Below are 16576 nucleotides of genomic sequence, written 5' to 3'. Positions count from 1 at the left end.
GGAGTGAGTGTGAGAGTGAATGGTTGTTTGTCTCTATCTGTGTGTGGCCCTGCGATGGACTGGCCAACTGTCCAGGGTGTACCCCGCCTATCGCCCGATGTAGCTGAGATTGGCACAGCACCCCCCGCGACCCTCTGGTGGATGATAAAGCGGTAGATGATGACTGACTGACTGACTTTTACCTAGCTTGCTGAGAGGTTCTGTCAAGTAGTATTTTGAATTTGTTTGAACTTTTGTGATTTGTTTGGGACTTTGTTTTTTAATGTTGCATTTTTGTTCAATAAAACCACACCTTTTTTTGAGCATGAACTTCTGTTTCCTTAGACTAAGAAAACACCATTTAAATAACTCCAGTGCTGAAAAAAAATGATGTAGCCTGACTACCCGTAATGTAATGTAATAAAGTAATAAAATAAGATTATATTATACAGTACATATATATAGAATTATTGCACAGATTATGACAATGACTCGATGAATAATATTGTATGAATTGTAGTGCAAATCACAAGTGTCACAGTGTTCTCCAGTGTTTTTATACACAGTGCAAATGTGTGCAAAGTCAAAAAATGACATTTCACTCTCTCGACTATCTGTAAGCCCCCTTTCAAAACTGAACTGTCTACATTTTATAACTTAATTGCTCTGTAACTCTTGACCACACAGTTTAAATTCCATACGTTTTTTGTTTGTGTGTATTTCAGACTTCTTCACACAGTTCAAATCAAGTTGTGCTGGTTAACGCCTTCTGCTCTCGTGTGGCTGGGAGTGGGGCATCCATGGCCAAGTGGATACAAAACTTGGCTTGTAACCGGAGGGTTGCTGGTTATTAATAATTAATCAATTCCGGTAATTCCGTCCACACTGTAAAAATAATTGAGATCCAGAGGAAAGAGATCAGAGTCAGCTCAAAATCCAAACAAGGGTTTAATCTTGTACAAGAGGAGCATTCACAAAGCAACACACAGGTTCCTTCCAAAGCTTCCTTTCCTTCTGAAATTCAAAAATCTCTGTTGATTGTAATACACATTTTTATCCAATACACATTTTTGTTAACAGTAACCCATCAGGCCAGGAGTGATCAAACCATCCTGCTGGTGCATTTCTCTTTATAATACTCCTTGAGTATTTTACACATATTTTAGGCATCTCTCATTTCCCTCAGGGCACAGGGAGGATTCTCGCTCTTGATACCAAACGAGGCAGTCTTTTTCAACCCTTCAAAACTTTATTTTCCAAGGTTTGGATCTCACAAGGCCCCCTGTGACGGCCACAGCTCTCGGCTGCCCCGGAAACCAAATCTAACTTAATCTCATTAAATTATCACTGCACCTCTCCTAGTGTCCCACTTAGATTGTGTTCCTATTGATCTATTCCTCGTTTTATCATACCTGGCCTTATGTCACTATATTTAAAATAAGAAATGCAATTGTGGTCATACATGAAACAGTTATTAAACACAGTTTTCATTCTGGCATGGTGAATGCTTCTACTTATCTGACAGGTATTTGTGCTCTTTTGCAGTGTGTGATCCATGTCTGTCTTTCAGCTATGCGTACTGCTGTGGGTGTAGACAGTAGTACTTGATAGGGCCCTTCCCAGCGTGAAGCTGACCAATTCACCAACACCCAATCTCCTGGATTTATTGGCCCTCCTGTGGGTGCTGGATCTGATTTATTGATTAGTCTTTTTTTTTTTAGTAGTTTTAAAATCCATGTAGTAAATATGTTATCTATTGTGGATACCATCCCTCCTGTTGAGTCATGGGATTACCCATGACTCAACAGGAGGAGGAGATAAAAGATATACACAATATTATATACACAATATTGTTTGCAAATCTAAACAAATTCTTTTGGTCTTAGATCAGTAATTGCCACAGGCCGACTAAGTGGCTCGGTGATTATGTGTCCTGTTGTAGATCTCACCTTCATACCTTTACCGTATTGAAGTGGCAATTTACTACCGCCTTCATCTTCTCCAATGATTATTCTGCATGCTTCAGTATCGCATAGAAAACAAGTTTTATGATTATTAACTAACAGGGTGACTATCGGCTTTTGGTTCATACTCAAAAATACTTCAGTGTTTTCTATTGTACATCTTCTTCCTTCTCATCTTCTGTGTCCTGGTATGTATGTGTATGTGTGAGTGCATGACCTGGTTTATTGACTAGTCATGCAGATGAATCGGCAACTCGTCTGGGTCCCCGATTTCTTCTCTGCTGTGGAATCCCTGAAGAGAACACAGCATCCTACATCTCTCCTCATAACTTCTGATATCTCCTGAGCTAATTGTCTAATACACTTTAGAGATGTCTATGGAAATATACATTATTCTAGATTATTTCAGCCCTATAATGACTTAGTTTATGACCACAAGTCGTCTGTCTGTCTGTCTGTCACTTCAGTTATCTTCTCATCACATCAACCACATCCACACAGCACACTCCTCTTCTCCTATAATGAGTTTCATTAATGTTAATTTATTAGTACTGTTGTTTTTATTTAATTTTAGTATTATTATTTTTAAACATTTTAATCAAACTTCCAATCTATTCTTTTGGTTCTTGCTCATTTCTAGTTTTTCCTATGAAACTTACTTTTGTATCTGAAACTCCCCTTCTCTCTGTCACTGTGTGAGTCTCCCCCCACCAACACAGCTGTTCTCATTCACCACAAGGAGTCAGCTCTTAGAACCAATTTAATCCTATTATATTATTAATTATAGCCTAAATTAAATAAGCTATCTCCTTCAACTCTATTTTATTCAACTTTATTTTATTATTATCATTATTGTTTTCCCAATTAATCTGGATTATCAGTGTTTCCCAGTTTTTTCTTTTCTTTCCAAATATTCTACATATAATCTCTGTCCAGACTCTAAATTTCTATTTATTTATCTATTCTGGTATCAATGTATCCATTCTTGTAACAATGTATCCATCATCAGGAACAAATCCCAAATAAAATTTGGGATTTTGCTCGTCACTGTAAAGGACCATCTCTCCATCAGCAGCCCTTCTGGCTTCACAGCCTGCAATGACCTCATGTCAAAACAGCTTCCCCACAAAAACTCTGCAGCCTGAGCCTAACACAAAGCCATAGCGCACACATTAAAACATCACAGAACACAAAACAACACAAGACAACACTTAGTCTAAATTTTAAATTTTACTTAGTCTCAATTTTACAGTCATATGTTGACAAATCTTAATTTTACCACTCTTTTTAAAACGTTTTCTCTTCTTTTTATCCTCTGCTCTCAATTTCTTCTTTACGTTGTCTCACTTTTTCTTTCTGCTTCCGCATTCCTCTCTTTCTTGCTTCTGCCTCTTCTTACTTCCCTTTGACTTCACCTCTATCTTTTCTACCAGTTTTTTCTTCTACCTGTAATTTTTCTCTAAACCCATACTTACTTTCCATCTTTTAATGCCTTCTGGCCCATTCGTTTTGCATCACCTTCATATTGAACCTCGTCAGGTTTATAACTATTACAATTTCTCATTCTGATTTAAACCTTCAATTTTATTCGTACTTTTATTTTAATGTTTAATATTTTCTTTTTTTCATGTTTTTAATTTTACCGTTTTTTTCATTTCTAATTTTTTTTGTCCCTGACTCTTTCCTATGGGTCCGGACTCTGACGTCTTTTTGTTTTCTCAGCCCTTAGGGATTAGTTGAAACCTTGTCCTTCCAAAGACAGTAATTTTAGGTCCCTGCCATAAATCGAAGAGAGTCCTGCTCTCCCAAGTCCCTGACTTGCTGTACTTATTTATGAGTCCCTGACTGTTTTCTATGGGTCCTGGACCCTGACATCTGTAGTTTTCTCAATGAGCTAGGATCGATCCATTTCTGTACCGGTTTTTCCTGCCGAATTTCTATGCTCAATTTTCACTTCAGTAGAAGAATACCATGACTTACAGTTTCTTTCGAAATCTGGCACTGCATATTCAACTTACTGTTGTTACTTTTTAGCTGAATTTTCTTTAAATGTATTTATTTGGAAATGGTTGTTTCTTACCCTTTTGATGATTTGAGTCCCTGACTCAATGTTTGTCTGGCTGATCCGTCTCCCCTCCTTGGTTGGCCCCATCACTGTCCCACTCTTCACGGGACCTGGCCTCCCTGACCAAACGGAGCTTTAAGAGCCCTGTGGTGGAGGACTTTTAGGAGGATTTATTTTTTCTTACCTCCGCCTTGCAAGGTCTTCAGGTCCGCTGATGTGAAGAGAGCGACAGATATTGGGGCCCCACGTTGGGCGCCAAGTTTTGTTAAAATAACTGGGATCCAGGGGAAGGAGAGTCGGCTCAAAATCCAAACAAGGGTTTAATCTTGTACAAGAGGAGCATTCACAAAGCAACACACAGGCCAGTTACAAAGTGAAGACTCCCTGTCTTGGAGGGAAAACATGGTATTTATCTGTCTCAATGGGTCTGCTATCACCCTGCCATAAGGTGAAGACCCCCGCTTCTGTGGGTCTGTTATCACCTTGCCCTACAGTTCCTAAAACAATACAAATGGTCACTGGTCACAGGTCGCATCGAACAGTTGCATTGAACATTTCTCTTCATGTATTACATGAGGTACATAATCCCCATCACACACACCTCCCCTTCACAGGTGCAGAACAATCAGACTCACAGATGAATCCGCAAATTCATATCATGTATCAGCACAAACACACACATGCCATGGATCTGTCTCGGTCCTTCATCTCCTCTCCTCTGTGCACCTGCATTTGTCCCTTTCTTTCTGACTTACTCGCTCTTACCATGTTTTTCTCTTTTGTGTTTGTGTGTATGCACAACTGTGGGACTGTGTGTGCGTGTGTATTTGTTACCTCTTTATGACCTTTTCTGGCATAAACAGTGACCTTGTCAGGAATGGTAGTCCACATGGAGATCAAAACCTGGTCTTAATGAGGCAGAACTTCATTTGTGAGGAGCTGCTTAAGTTTAGAGAAAAGACTTCAGGGTTTAGGGTTAGGGTTAGGCATTAACTGGTTATGGTTAAGGTTCGGGTTAATACTTTGTTTAGGCTGAAAGTCAATGCAGAAGAAGTCCTAAGAAGAATAGCTCTGTGTATGTGTGTGTGTGTGCGTGTGTTCGTGTGTGTGTGCTTGTGTGTGTGTGGTCATGTCAGGAGCTCAAGGCTGCGTTTCTCTTCCTGCTTTGGAATAAATCACAAATAGTTCTGAACATTAAATTCCCACTGTGCCTCGCACACAGTGCAGGACCAAATGTGTGGAGAGGAGAAGCTTAAGATACATAAAGCTGAAAATGTAAGAAAATTAAAGAAGTTGGAAAAGATTTTCTTTTCTATTGCACGGATGTGCACATGAATGCGAAATGCCCTAGATGGCTGCATGCCGGGGAATATGGGAGTGAATATGATGCCTGTCGCTTTCAAATTCTGTTCATCTTTAAACTGAAATATGAGATAAAGCTAGAAAAGTCTCATATCTATGTGATTTATTAATGAATACAAACTTTCAAGCTGGAGTATATGGAGCTCTGAAATGCAACACAAGGTTGCTGAGACAAAATATGTGTAATAAACGTTCTTTGGCCTCTAGCCACAGTTAATGGCTAAATGAAGATGTGGCTAATGAACTGAAAACAGTCAACGACTGCATTTCACCTGCTAACATTAGTCATAAAAGTCAGTTTATGTAACATTAATCATCCATACTGCTTTGCATATTGTTCGAGCATGAATATTAAGTTTCATAACAACTGCTGAGGCATTTTAGCCGACAAGCTACTGATACACACATGCATTCACTATCCTTACAGTGTTCACATTTTTGTCTTTTCTCCTTATTGTATCAAATTATTTGTCTATTTCAATAATAATGCCAAACAAAATATGCTTAAAAAACGTCTAAGTTTATTTTGTTTATATTCAAGTTGTTGATTCAAGCAGAATTAGGATAAGATGAAGAAACGATGTGCTTGTGGATGTTTTTAAGTGATTTTGGGCAGAGTTTGTATTTTGTGAAATCAGGAACACACCCATAGAGATAGAGACCTCCTACCTCCGCATACACACATAAAGCTTTTCACACGCCCCCACCGTGAACCACTGCATGACAGGAAGCACTACAGCACCTCTCACATCTTCTCTCTTCGACCTGGCAGGGAACCTAGAGAGGATAGACCGATAAACTTTCGTATCAAACGAGGAGTCTAGGCTTTGATGGGTGTTTCATCAAAGCCCTAATCCATGCTGGTTGAGATCAGAAAAGTTAAGATACTCCTTAGATGATGAGGGGGACACGGTTAATGATAATGCTCATGGTGGTAAACGGGGCAATAGCTTCAGTGCCAGGTTCAGAAGTGGACAGTGAAGCTGGATTTGAGGCCAGCTTGGCTAAACGAACTGTGAACAGCTACCGCCTGAGAGCTTGGGCCACAGAGATTCCTTCTAACATCTCCAGCAGCATCCAACACCTGTGAGTACACAAACGCTTAACAACACACTCCAGCAACATTCCGAGTCAAATGTTAGATTTAAAAAAGTTGTCGTAGCCACTGCAGATGTTTACCTGCTGAGCCACTGCTGCCCAGTTTCTCCTTGTTGAAATGTAAGTTATTTTGTCACAACTTCCTCTTCTGTTTGGCATCTGCACAGCAAAAGAAAAAACAGTAGAAGTTTGTATGGAGTGTTGGTGTAATTCTTCCTGATAGCGACACCACATTCTGTCCAATTCTTCTATACACTTTCCTTCAAATTTATTATTAATCCTTCAACCAAAAAACACAGGCTACTTTCGCCTTCAAACTGTTGTGAATTTTATGTTGAATGACATTGATTTTCTGGGGGTTTATTCTGTATTATTTTTGCATTTATTAATTTCTAAGCTCATTTGGGGATTTTCAGGCTCCTACTAGAGCCTGAAGCGCACATGTAAACCATGACACTAACTTGTAGTTGCTCGTATGGTCCAAGGTCCAAAAACAACACATTCTTTATTTCATGCAACACAGTTAAATAGCATAATTTGTTACATTGTGAAGCTGTGAAGGACTCATGTGCTGCAAATTATCTTTACTCTCATTTGCATGTATGCAAACCATGTCTGCTCATCTTTATTGAGACCCAGTGACCTGCATTCTTTTTTTTTAGTGTCACTTAAACACAATGTTGGAATGACAACATTAGGGTCCATGTGATATACAAGAAGGTACCAACAGGTGAATTTATTCCAGCAGCTATAGACTGTAGCTTTTACCTCCAAAGATGTGGTGGTCAGAGATCAGAGGTGGTGCAAGTGTTATAGGTGTTTTTGACACAGTGACACAAAGCTAAATGAGGCAAGTGAGGGTGACTGCCACTTGGAGTAAACACTGACCTGTTGTTTTTGCCATTAAAGCATTTTGAAGGAATCTCAAGGCCAGGAGGGGGAGGAGGGTGGAGCAGTGGGGGCCAGCATTAAGATGTGGACAGCCTGGAGTTTTTGCATGAACATGCACCTAGACAGAACAGGGAGCAGATATGCATAATCAGAGACATACAGAGAGAGGGAGAAGGAGAAGGGAAAATGTTTGTCAAAAGTAGCAACTAATTCCCAAAAGACTTTCAGTTGGCAATGTGTGTGTTCCGACCCGTTCTGTTCTGCTTGAAGGTCAGGGCTAAAGAACAGTATGCAGCAACGTAGTACAGTTTCAGAGCCCACCACCAAATGCAAAATGAGACTAAAACCGCCAAATTCAGTGAATTAAAGGCCCTGGCCTTCTTGCGCACTTCTGTCATTGATTAATGAAAACGCATAAAGTTGAGAATGTGAGAAACGAACCCGCTCACATCCCTGACACACAACAACACTGACCCCCAGTGACTGAGGATTTCTGTGCTGTGATCACACATCTGTGTCGTTGTATCTTCATCAACAGGGTGGTGACGAACACAAAGGTCAGCGTGATTCCCCAGGGGACCCTCAGTGGCCTACAGCTCCTCAGAAGAGTGTGAGTGTGTGCATGTCTGTCACTCATGTTTACACTTTGATGTGGAACGTAATGAACTGTGCAGGTCAAAACAATTAATATACGGATCGTGCAGACAGAGGAAAAGTGTGTGTGTGTGTGGGGGGGCTATGGCCAGGCCTGATGGGCAAATATTCTGTGCACATATTTGATGATGTTTCTTTGAATAAAAAAAACCCATTACATTTACATGTATCAGTAAAGCTAGAATAATCAGATTATATATTAAATTACTGGAATGGACTTGTAAAATACAATAAATTTGTCCTCTATATACTTAATTGTGAACGATTATTTATCTACAAATCAGATATTATTCTATGTTATATGCATGCATTCAGTCAGAGACTCTATTTACAGCTTTACAGAGGGAGACTCTTTACTCTTCAGATCATATATATAAGTATTAAATGATAAATCCAGACTTCCAAAATCAAAATTGTTGTACAATTGCTTTGGTTTCCTAATTTCTTAGTGTTCCACAGTTTATATCACATTGCATGTGTCCGGCTCTCTCTTATAATTTAATCTTTTGACCTGCAATTGTAAAAACTACATTTCCCATATGTGTTTGTATGAAGACACAAAGGTGTGCACTGTTAAGTTTGTGTGCATTTTGCTTGTGATTAAAGAACCACAGATACTGAAAACATGATCTGTATCACAATTTACTGTATCTTCTTCATATATTATAACACCCTCCTCTACCCACAACCTTAAAGCATCATATTGGGGAACAACATTCTGAAGAGTATCGACCCGTTTGCTTTCGCCAACCTCCCTCAGCTCAGTGATATGTGAGTATACAGTTAGCAAAGAAACCATTGTGAACATGTTTTATACAACGTGCTGGTGTGTTTAGTCTCTAGCGTGGAACATGAAGAGCTGCAAACTGTGAGAAAGTAGATCGCCATACAGTGGCAGACAAAATATATCAAAGAATAAGTGTGAATGAATACCTGACAGCTGGATGTTTGTAATATTTTGTATTGTTGTTTCCTCTTAGCTTAATCTCTGAAAATCTGGCTTTGGAAAGTATTGGAGCTTTTTCTTTCTCCAATCTCCCAGAACTCACTGAGCTGTAAGTATTAAGGTCAGAGGTTAGGATTATTTAATTAATGATGTATATTGATTTGTACATGTATTTTTCCTCAGGACCATAACAAATTCAAAAAACCTACGTTCCATCCATCCAGATGCATTCGGGAACATGATGAAACTACAGTATCTGTGAGTTCTCGCCTGTGCATAAAACTGAAATCTTTATAACTTGTGCTTTTGTGTGTAACTGTTTGTGTTCAAATTGGGTTAGGGGTGACAGGCCTATTTCTGACAGTCTTCCAACACAAAAATACATTGTTTGTATCTTTTGTAGCATCTCAAAATAGTGTTATGCTATAGTCTCCCTGACATTAGCATAACGATTACTGCTGTGTTTTCCTGGTTTTGAAAAACTAGGACACATACTTTAAATAGAGCAGTATACAGTGGAGGAAAATGCATTCCTTAAAGTACCTCTGCAAACAAACATCGTATTTTTAATGTATACCTCAAATGTAGCTGATATTGCTAAATGTTCTCAACATCATTTCATACATTCAGTTGACTTAAGAAAAAAAGGGGCAAAGGCTGTACCATCTTGGGCATATATATAGTACATATATACATATATAAAGTACCTATATATACTGTATATATATTCAGTTTTGGGAGACAATACAACTCATTATTGTCTCATTTCAAACCAGTTGGTCTCAATAATGAGGGTTTTTTTAATGAGTGCCACTGAATAAGGCTGAATGTGTCATATGTTTTTGCCAGACATTTTATCTGGAAGAGGGAGCCCTTTAAATGTCCGATCTTTCTCTCTGGCAGCCAAGCTTCTCTCTGAAGTCTCTTCTGAGTCTGTCTTTTCACGCCGTTTATTTATTTGTTTATCTGTAAAAATGAATGCTTCGTTGTCTGATTTTTTTTATCTGTTGTTCGTGAGGCCATGGTGTGAACATTGTAACATTTGGTGGTTCATTTGCACGTCACAGGACCATCACCAACACTGGACTCAGCATTTTTCCAGACTTAACCAAGATCTCCTCCACAGCCTTCGACTTTCTGTTGTAAGTCCCATGTATGCACAGATGTATGCTCAGACATACACCCACACATGAGTCCCACATTCATCTGACTGTATACACTCCTATGCACAAATAATGAAATATGCCCAGAAGTCACACCATGATACAGTATATATAACACTGCAGTCAAAGCCTACACAGTGTGCACTCTACACAAGCCAGAATATCAGAGATGGAAACCATCTGTTCCTCTCCACCAACCTGCCTTAAAATGTGTCTTTCAACTCAATGCCATGCCTTCCTCTGAAGGGAATTTGATTGGAAGGGGATCGTAGCATGTATGCCTGATATTTTGCACCTTCAGTGTATATACTCATAAGCTTCACGTGTTTCTGATCTTTGTGCTGCTTAGTGACCTGCAGGATAACAGCGGAATAACAAGAGTCCCCCCCAATGCCTTCAGAGGCCTCTGCACTCAAACTATCTCAGAGATGTAAGAGATCCATTGTTATTTTTTTCTTCCTCTTCTTTCAGAAACACACAACCCTCACACAGCTCCGAGTAAGCAGTACAGTGATGAATGTTCCCTGAAATTGCTGTCTGAGCTCTGTCTTTTCCTAATTGTCTCCTTTCCCCATCACATTTCTGTAACATACCCCGGCATATATTACCTTATTTTAAATGAAGTTAAAATTGAGCAGTTCCATTGTAAGCTACTTAATATTACTTTATTTTACTTTTGCTGTTCTTTACAGTTGAACGGGGATTTTATTGTCATAAAGGATAAATTCAATTAAATTGATATGACAGCTTCCTGACTGCTGCAGTCAGGGCCTAAATCTGTCTCATCAACTTATAAAGTAGTCACAGTTACATTAAACTACCCAATATAATATTGAATAGCTTAACTTAACATCCACAGCATTTTTGCCTCTGTCAAAATAATCCAATATTATTATACAAAACAAAATAGAAACAGAGAAGCTCCACTGCATAGTAAGCACTTCTAATTGCTTAAATGTATTACACTGTTAATGTATTACACTACTTTCATATCAATACACTATGATTCATTTTGCTTCTATGGACACAAGACCATTGTTGGTGCCCAAATCAGCCAATTTTCTCCAGGTCCAAGTGATTTGTCTGAAGTAACCAAACCTAATAGTGAATAAGTGACTCCAGGACTCTCATTTGTAATGGAATTGTTTTAAACTGTTATAGTGCTAAAAAAACAATCAAAATCTAACGACTCCATCAAAGAAATATAGTTTGCCCACAGTTTCTCGCGTTCAGACTGATAAAAACCCATAAAAGAAAAAAAGAGGAAAAGACGTCTTACATAATGAATTTCATACAGCTTTAGTTACTGTGAGCAAAGAAGCATTTATAGTTCAGAGACGTTTACAGTTGGAAATATTCTGTGTTGGAGCCACATGACTAATTTTGCTACTCCCTCTGATGACAGACGGCTCAACAGAAATGGCATCAAGGAGGTGGCAAGAGGCGCCTTCAATGGTACAAAGCTGAAAAGAGTGTGAGTCACAAGCAGAGACACAATGACAATCAGTGGATTTACAAAAAGGAAAACATATTTAATTTCTCGTTCTCCTCCCTCAGATACCTAAAAGACAACCAAGAACTTACTCACATCAATACCAACGCCTTTGGGAGATCCAGTGGGTTGGTGGTACTGTAAGCATGACATCTAACTCATCTAACTCATGTCTGCATGATTCACCCTCCTCATCATCACTTATTAAAGTCAGGATGTAGGAGAATACAAGACACAACATGGTGTGTGGGAAGACTCAAAAGAGAAAAGAAAAGGCTTAGAAACGTGCCAGATTTGGAGTAAAAATAAATCGAGAGCAGGTAATTTCAAATCTAAAGAGTCCTGTTTATTCTTCAAACAAAATGACACCTTTTTCCATTGAAGTGTGTTCAGACAAAAGTCTGTCAAGCTATTTTCAAGTGTTTCTTTTGCCGACATAAAACCTTCATGTGTCATTTCTTAAACCTTCTGGAGTCTGTCAACGAATACACTGAGAATGTTGTATATGCTGTAATATAGCATTATTTATATATCACACAGAGTAAAAAAAATAGTTTCATATGTTCATGTGAGGCTTTTTTTTACAAAGCACATTTCTTATTCATGCCTGTAGACGATACATTTTTTAAAAATCTATAAAACTGATCATGAAAATGCTTGAAAACAGAATTATAAATATTTTTTGAATGATTTACAGGCATAAGTAAATAAGATGGAACCACAGGTTCCTCCATTATATCAACTTCTGAAACTTTTATACTTAAAAATGACAGGTGTAAATTTGGAAGGAGGCAATACCACCTAGTAATGATATTGGTCCAATAGTGCTCAAAAACACTGAATGAAATACAAACCACATACAGTCCAATTATAAAAAAATTACATTTTACACAAATGCCTGATTAAAAATGTGGGGTGTTTATTTCTTCTTTCTAAGAGCAGAACATATACTGTATACAGTATATATATGAGTAATAGAGTTGGAACTTTGTTTTTGAAATGGCAGGTTCAGACTCGGTTGTAAATGCATCAGCAAAAATGTGTTGTGTGTGTGTTAACATTCTGGTAGTTCATAAGACGTCTGTATTGAACTGATATTTGTATATCCCTAGTGTAAATATGCTATTTACAGACAACCATAAAATCATACATAGTTAAGTAAAACAAAATCAACTAAATTTAGTGCCCATGAGCTGCTGAAGTGCACCTATACCTCATTTCCTCCTCTGCTAACTCCTCATTGTTATTGTCTGCAGGGACATCTCTCAGACAGCCATCAGCTCCCTGCCACACAACATCCTTGGTGGACTGCATATACTGATCGCAGAGTCTGCCTTCCACCTCAAAGAGCTTCCTCCTCTGCAGCTCTTCACCAAACTGCAGCAGGCCAACCTAACATACTCGTCACACTGCTGCGCCTTCAAGAACGTGCACAGGAACAGGTACAGGCTGTCAAGAAGTGTCTAAGCCACACTGCAATGGTTTCTGAAGCTTTTTATTTAACTGGTTTATTGCTGAGGAGGAGTGATGTCTATGTCGTGTTTGTGGCTTCGCTTAGCATTAAGAAATAATAATTAGAGTACATAACTTTATCAGCTCCGCACAACTTTCTCTGTGTTACTCAGTAGATCAATGATTAGTACTTGTGTCGCCCGGTGACATCCCCACACTGCACACAGGCAGGGATTTGTTTTATATCAAGACAAATGGAGGCAAAAGCAAGATTGCACAGATTAGAGATGATGCTCCTAACCCTCGCCCACCACTGTATACACACAAATGTTCCCTCACTCACGCCTGATAGTATTCCTTGATAGATGTAACATGTACTTTCTGTTCACAAAAACTCGACAGAGGCAGAATAATAACATCAACGCTCACCAAAGGTCACATACTGCAGCTTTAAGATCAATAATTATCTTGTATGTTTAATCCACACAAAAACTATAGATTAAAAATAGTATTATGAAGCACAATGCATTAGATGCAGCTCTATTGACAAAACATAACAGAAGTAAATATAACATTATGGGTATGTATTTTCATATAATCATGACCCCATTACTACTATTAACCACAACAGGATGCCTGCTCACCACAGTGTGGAAAATAAAATAAAAAAACAAATAAAAAAATACAGTTGAGAAAAGAGAAGAGCGTTTGTTTACCTGCACATTGTGTGTGTGTTGTTTGTTAGGACGAGGTGGAATCCCCTGTGCTCGCTCCCCGAGGCTCGGGATAACATTTATTTCTACAGAGACCACTGCTCCAATGCCACGGCCATCACCTGCAGCCCGCTGCCAGATGAGTTTACTCCCTGTGAGGATGTCATGTCCACCACCTTCCTACGGATCCTCATCTGGATCATCTCTATCCTCACACTGCTTGGAAACGGGGTAGTACTCCTTGTGTTGTTAGGTATGTTCATGTCAGATCTATTATTTACCTCCCTTGTGCATGTGTCTACACTCATTCATTTCCATTTCATTCTTGACGCATGCAACTAATGCCATTCCAAGTACTTTTTTACATACTAACATAATTAGGTTTTAATCTCTTTTACACCAACCACAAGATATTTTAATGTTAAAACTGGTTTATATTTAATACCAAGACTCGCTGATTTGTACTTTTTTCCACCATTGTGTTGACAGGCAGCCGTGCCAAACTCACTGTTCCCCGTTTCCTCATGTGCCACTTGGCCTTTGCTGACCTCTGCATGGGTGTCTACCTGGTAGTCATAGCAAGTGTGGACACGATCACTCGAGGCCAGTATTACAACCATGCTATTGAATGGCAGAATGGCCCAGGCTGCAATGCTGCGGGCTTCTTTACGGTGTGTACACACATATAGACTCCACATAATATAACAGGTCATCGTTGTATGGGTTTGACTAAAAAGATGTTTGTGTGTTTGACAGGTGTTTGCCAGTGAGTTATCAGTGTTCACGTTAACTGCGATCACCCTAGAGCGCTGGCACACCATCAAATATGCTCTGCGGCTGGACTGCAAAATCCGCCTGAGACACGCATGTCTAATCATGTCGGTGGGCTGGATCTTCTCATCTGTGGCTGCTTTGCTGCCCACGGTCGGGGTCAGTAGCTACAGCAAGGTGAGCTTTTAGACAATGCATTCTCTGCTTCACTTCATCTGTGATGTCCGGTTTGTGATGACCTGCACCAATTGAGACTGTCTTGTGTTTTCATGTATGCTACAGGTGAGTATCTGCCTGCCCATGGACGTGGAGTTTCTGGTGGCTCAGGTCTACATTGTGTCTCTCCTCCTCCTCAACATCCTGGCCTTCTTCACTGTGTGTGGCTGTTACCTCAGCATCTATCTGACCGTTCGCAACCCCTCATCAATGCCAGCCCACGCTGACACCAGCGTGGCCCAACGCATGGCCATTCTCATCTTCACTGACTTTGTCTGCATGGCTCCCATCTCCTTTTTTGCCATCTCAGCTGCCCTCAAGCTCCCTCTAATCACCATTTCAGATTCCAAACTCCTGCTTGTCCTCTTCTACCCAATCAATTCATGCTCAAACCCCTTCCTGTATGCCTTCTTTACTCGCACCTTCAGGCAGGACTTCTTTCTCTTTACATCTCGCTTCGGCATCTTTAAGACCCGGGCGCAGATCTACCGGACAGAGAGTATGTCCTGTCAGCTGTCAGGACGTACCAGTGTGGTGGTGTACTCAGTGGCGACTGGACTGAGTTTCGATGGGAAAACAGAAAGATGAGAATCTTTCAAAACCCCACAGAAGTTATATTTGTTGCTAGAATATCAGCAGTAGGGTGCTAATTCTCTCGCTAGAGAAATACAGAGATAGTGACAGAATAGATAACTCCTGAAGGTCCTCTTGTACTCTCCCACGTGTTGTGAAGAGGATAATCACACTTTATAATCCTGATAACAATGTATAATTGTTTCATTTCTGTGTATCTCAACTGTGTTGCCAATATATTTTAACTCATGACACATCTGTGAGTGTACAACAGCTAAACTGTTGTTCTTTAGGCACACACACAAAAAAATGCAGTGTCTGTAAAGGTTCTCAGTCATCTAGGTCATAGTCATTTTCACATTAACCCTAACATTTACCTCTCATCCAAGATTAACTGAAGAAGATTCTTGGATGTAAGGGATATAAGTGAATTCTGTAATGTTGTGTCTGAATTATATTATATCATTTCAACTACATTTAATCTGTTGTAGCTCTTCGTGCCACATGTGTGCCCCACTGCCCTTCAGTTTCTCCATATGTTTACAAGAAGGACATGGCATAACTGTGATGTTATATTGTTTATTGTTTGTAAAAAACAGTTCTAAGTGTATCTATGTCTTTTGCACAAAATGTATCTCTAGTTTTTCCACATCGTTTAATAAAGTTGCTTGATATTGGTTCCCTGGCTTGAACAGATTTTGTATGGTGTCAGTGTATGAATAATTCTCTCTCACACACACACACATAATTGTACACCTCTCTTAGTGACGACATAATGCATTTCCAACCTTGTTACCTTAAACTTAACCATCACAACTAAACACCTATCTCTAGCTTTTAACCTAACCTAAACCCTAATGTTTAAACCAGATCTTAATCTCCAAAAAGCCCTTTAAGGTTATGAGGACCAGCCTCACAAGGTCAACATGTCTTCACAAAGACAGGTTTGAATCAAAATGTGTCCTCACAGACTACTACACAGACATGCACACATGCGCACGTGTGCACACACACACACACACACAGTGAGCTGTCTTTATCTAGAAATGCTGTCCTTCGGAATATCCAAAGCTTTCAAGGACAAAGTGACCCTACCAACCTCTCCACTGCCAGTGCTAGTGTGTGGTTGGTTGTGGGGGGACTTCACAGCTGCTTGTTCTGCTTATTACAGGAGAAAGAATAATATTAGACACAAACCCCCCACACACACACACACGCACACACACAGGAGCAAGGA

At 39.5% G+C, this 16576-nt stretch overlaps 2 protein-coding genes across 2 annotated transcripts in view; one reads left to right on the top strand and one right to left on the bottom strand.

Annotated features, from left to right (window-relative positions):
* Positions 1–5871: 5871 nt before the first annotated feature.
* Positions 5872–16576, bottom strand: part of msh2 (mutS homolog 2 (E. coli)) — a 37888-nt gene continuing 27183 nt past the window's right edge. Inside the window, exons 17-18 of the transcript XR_006358283.1 lie at positions 7357–7477; positions 5872–6627 (exon numbers count right to left, since the gene is read on the bottom strand). The gene's annotated coding sequence lies outside the window, so the exon portion shown is untranslated. The remainder of the gene's footprint in view (positions 6628–7356; positions 7478–16576) is intronic.
* fshr (follicle stimulating hormone receptor) lies at positions 6248–16016 on the top strand. Its single transcript, XM_044014596.1, has 14 exons — positions 6248–6456; positions 7898–7969; positions 8710–8784; positions 8994–9068; positions 9143–9217; positions 10027–10101; positions 10472–10552; positions 11528–11596; positions 11680–11754; positions 12871–13056; positions 13812–14032; positions 14269–14450; positions 14536–14727; positions 14833–16016. Exons 1-14 carry the CDS (start codon positions 6266–6268, stop codon positions 15352–15354), a joined length of 2091 nt encoding a protein of 696 aa, XP_043870531.1. The 5' UTR covers positions 6248–6265; the 3' UTR covers positions 15355–16016.

The sequence above is a fragment of the Solea senegalensis genome, linkage group LG18 (assembly GCF_019176455.1).
Source record: "Solea senegalensis isolate Sse05_10M linkage group LG18, IFAPA_SoseM_1, whole genome shotgun sequence".
Lineage (NCBI taxonomy): Eukaryota > Metazoa > Chordata > Actinopteri > Pleuronectiformes > Soleidae > Solea > Solea senegalensis.
The sequence above is the reverse complement of the archived record's forward strand: the minus strand, read 5'-3'. Positions and strand labels throughout refer to the sequence as shown.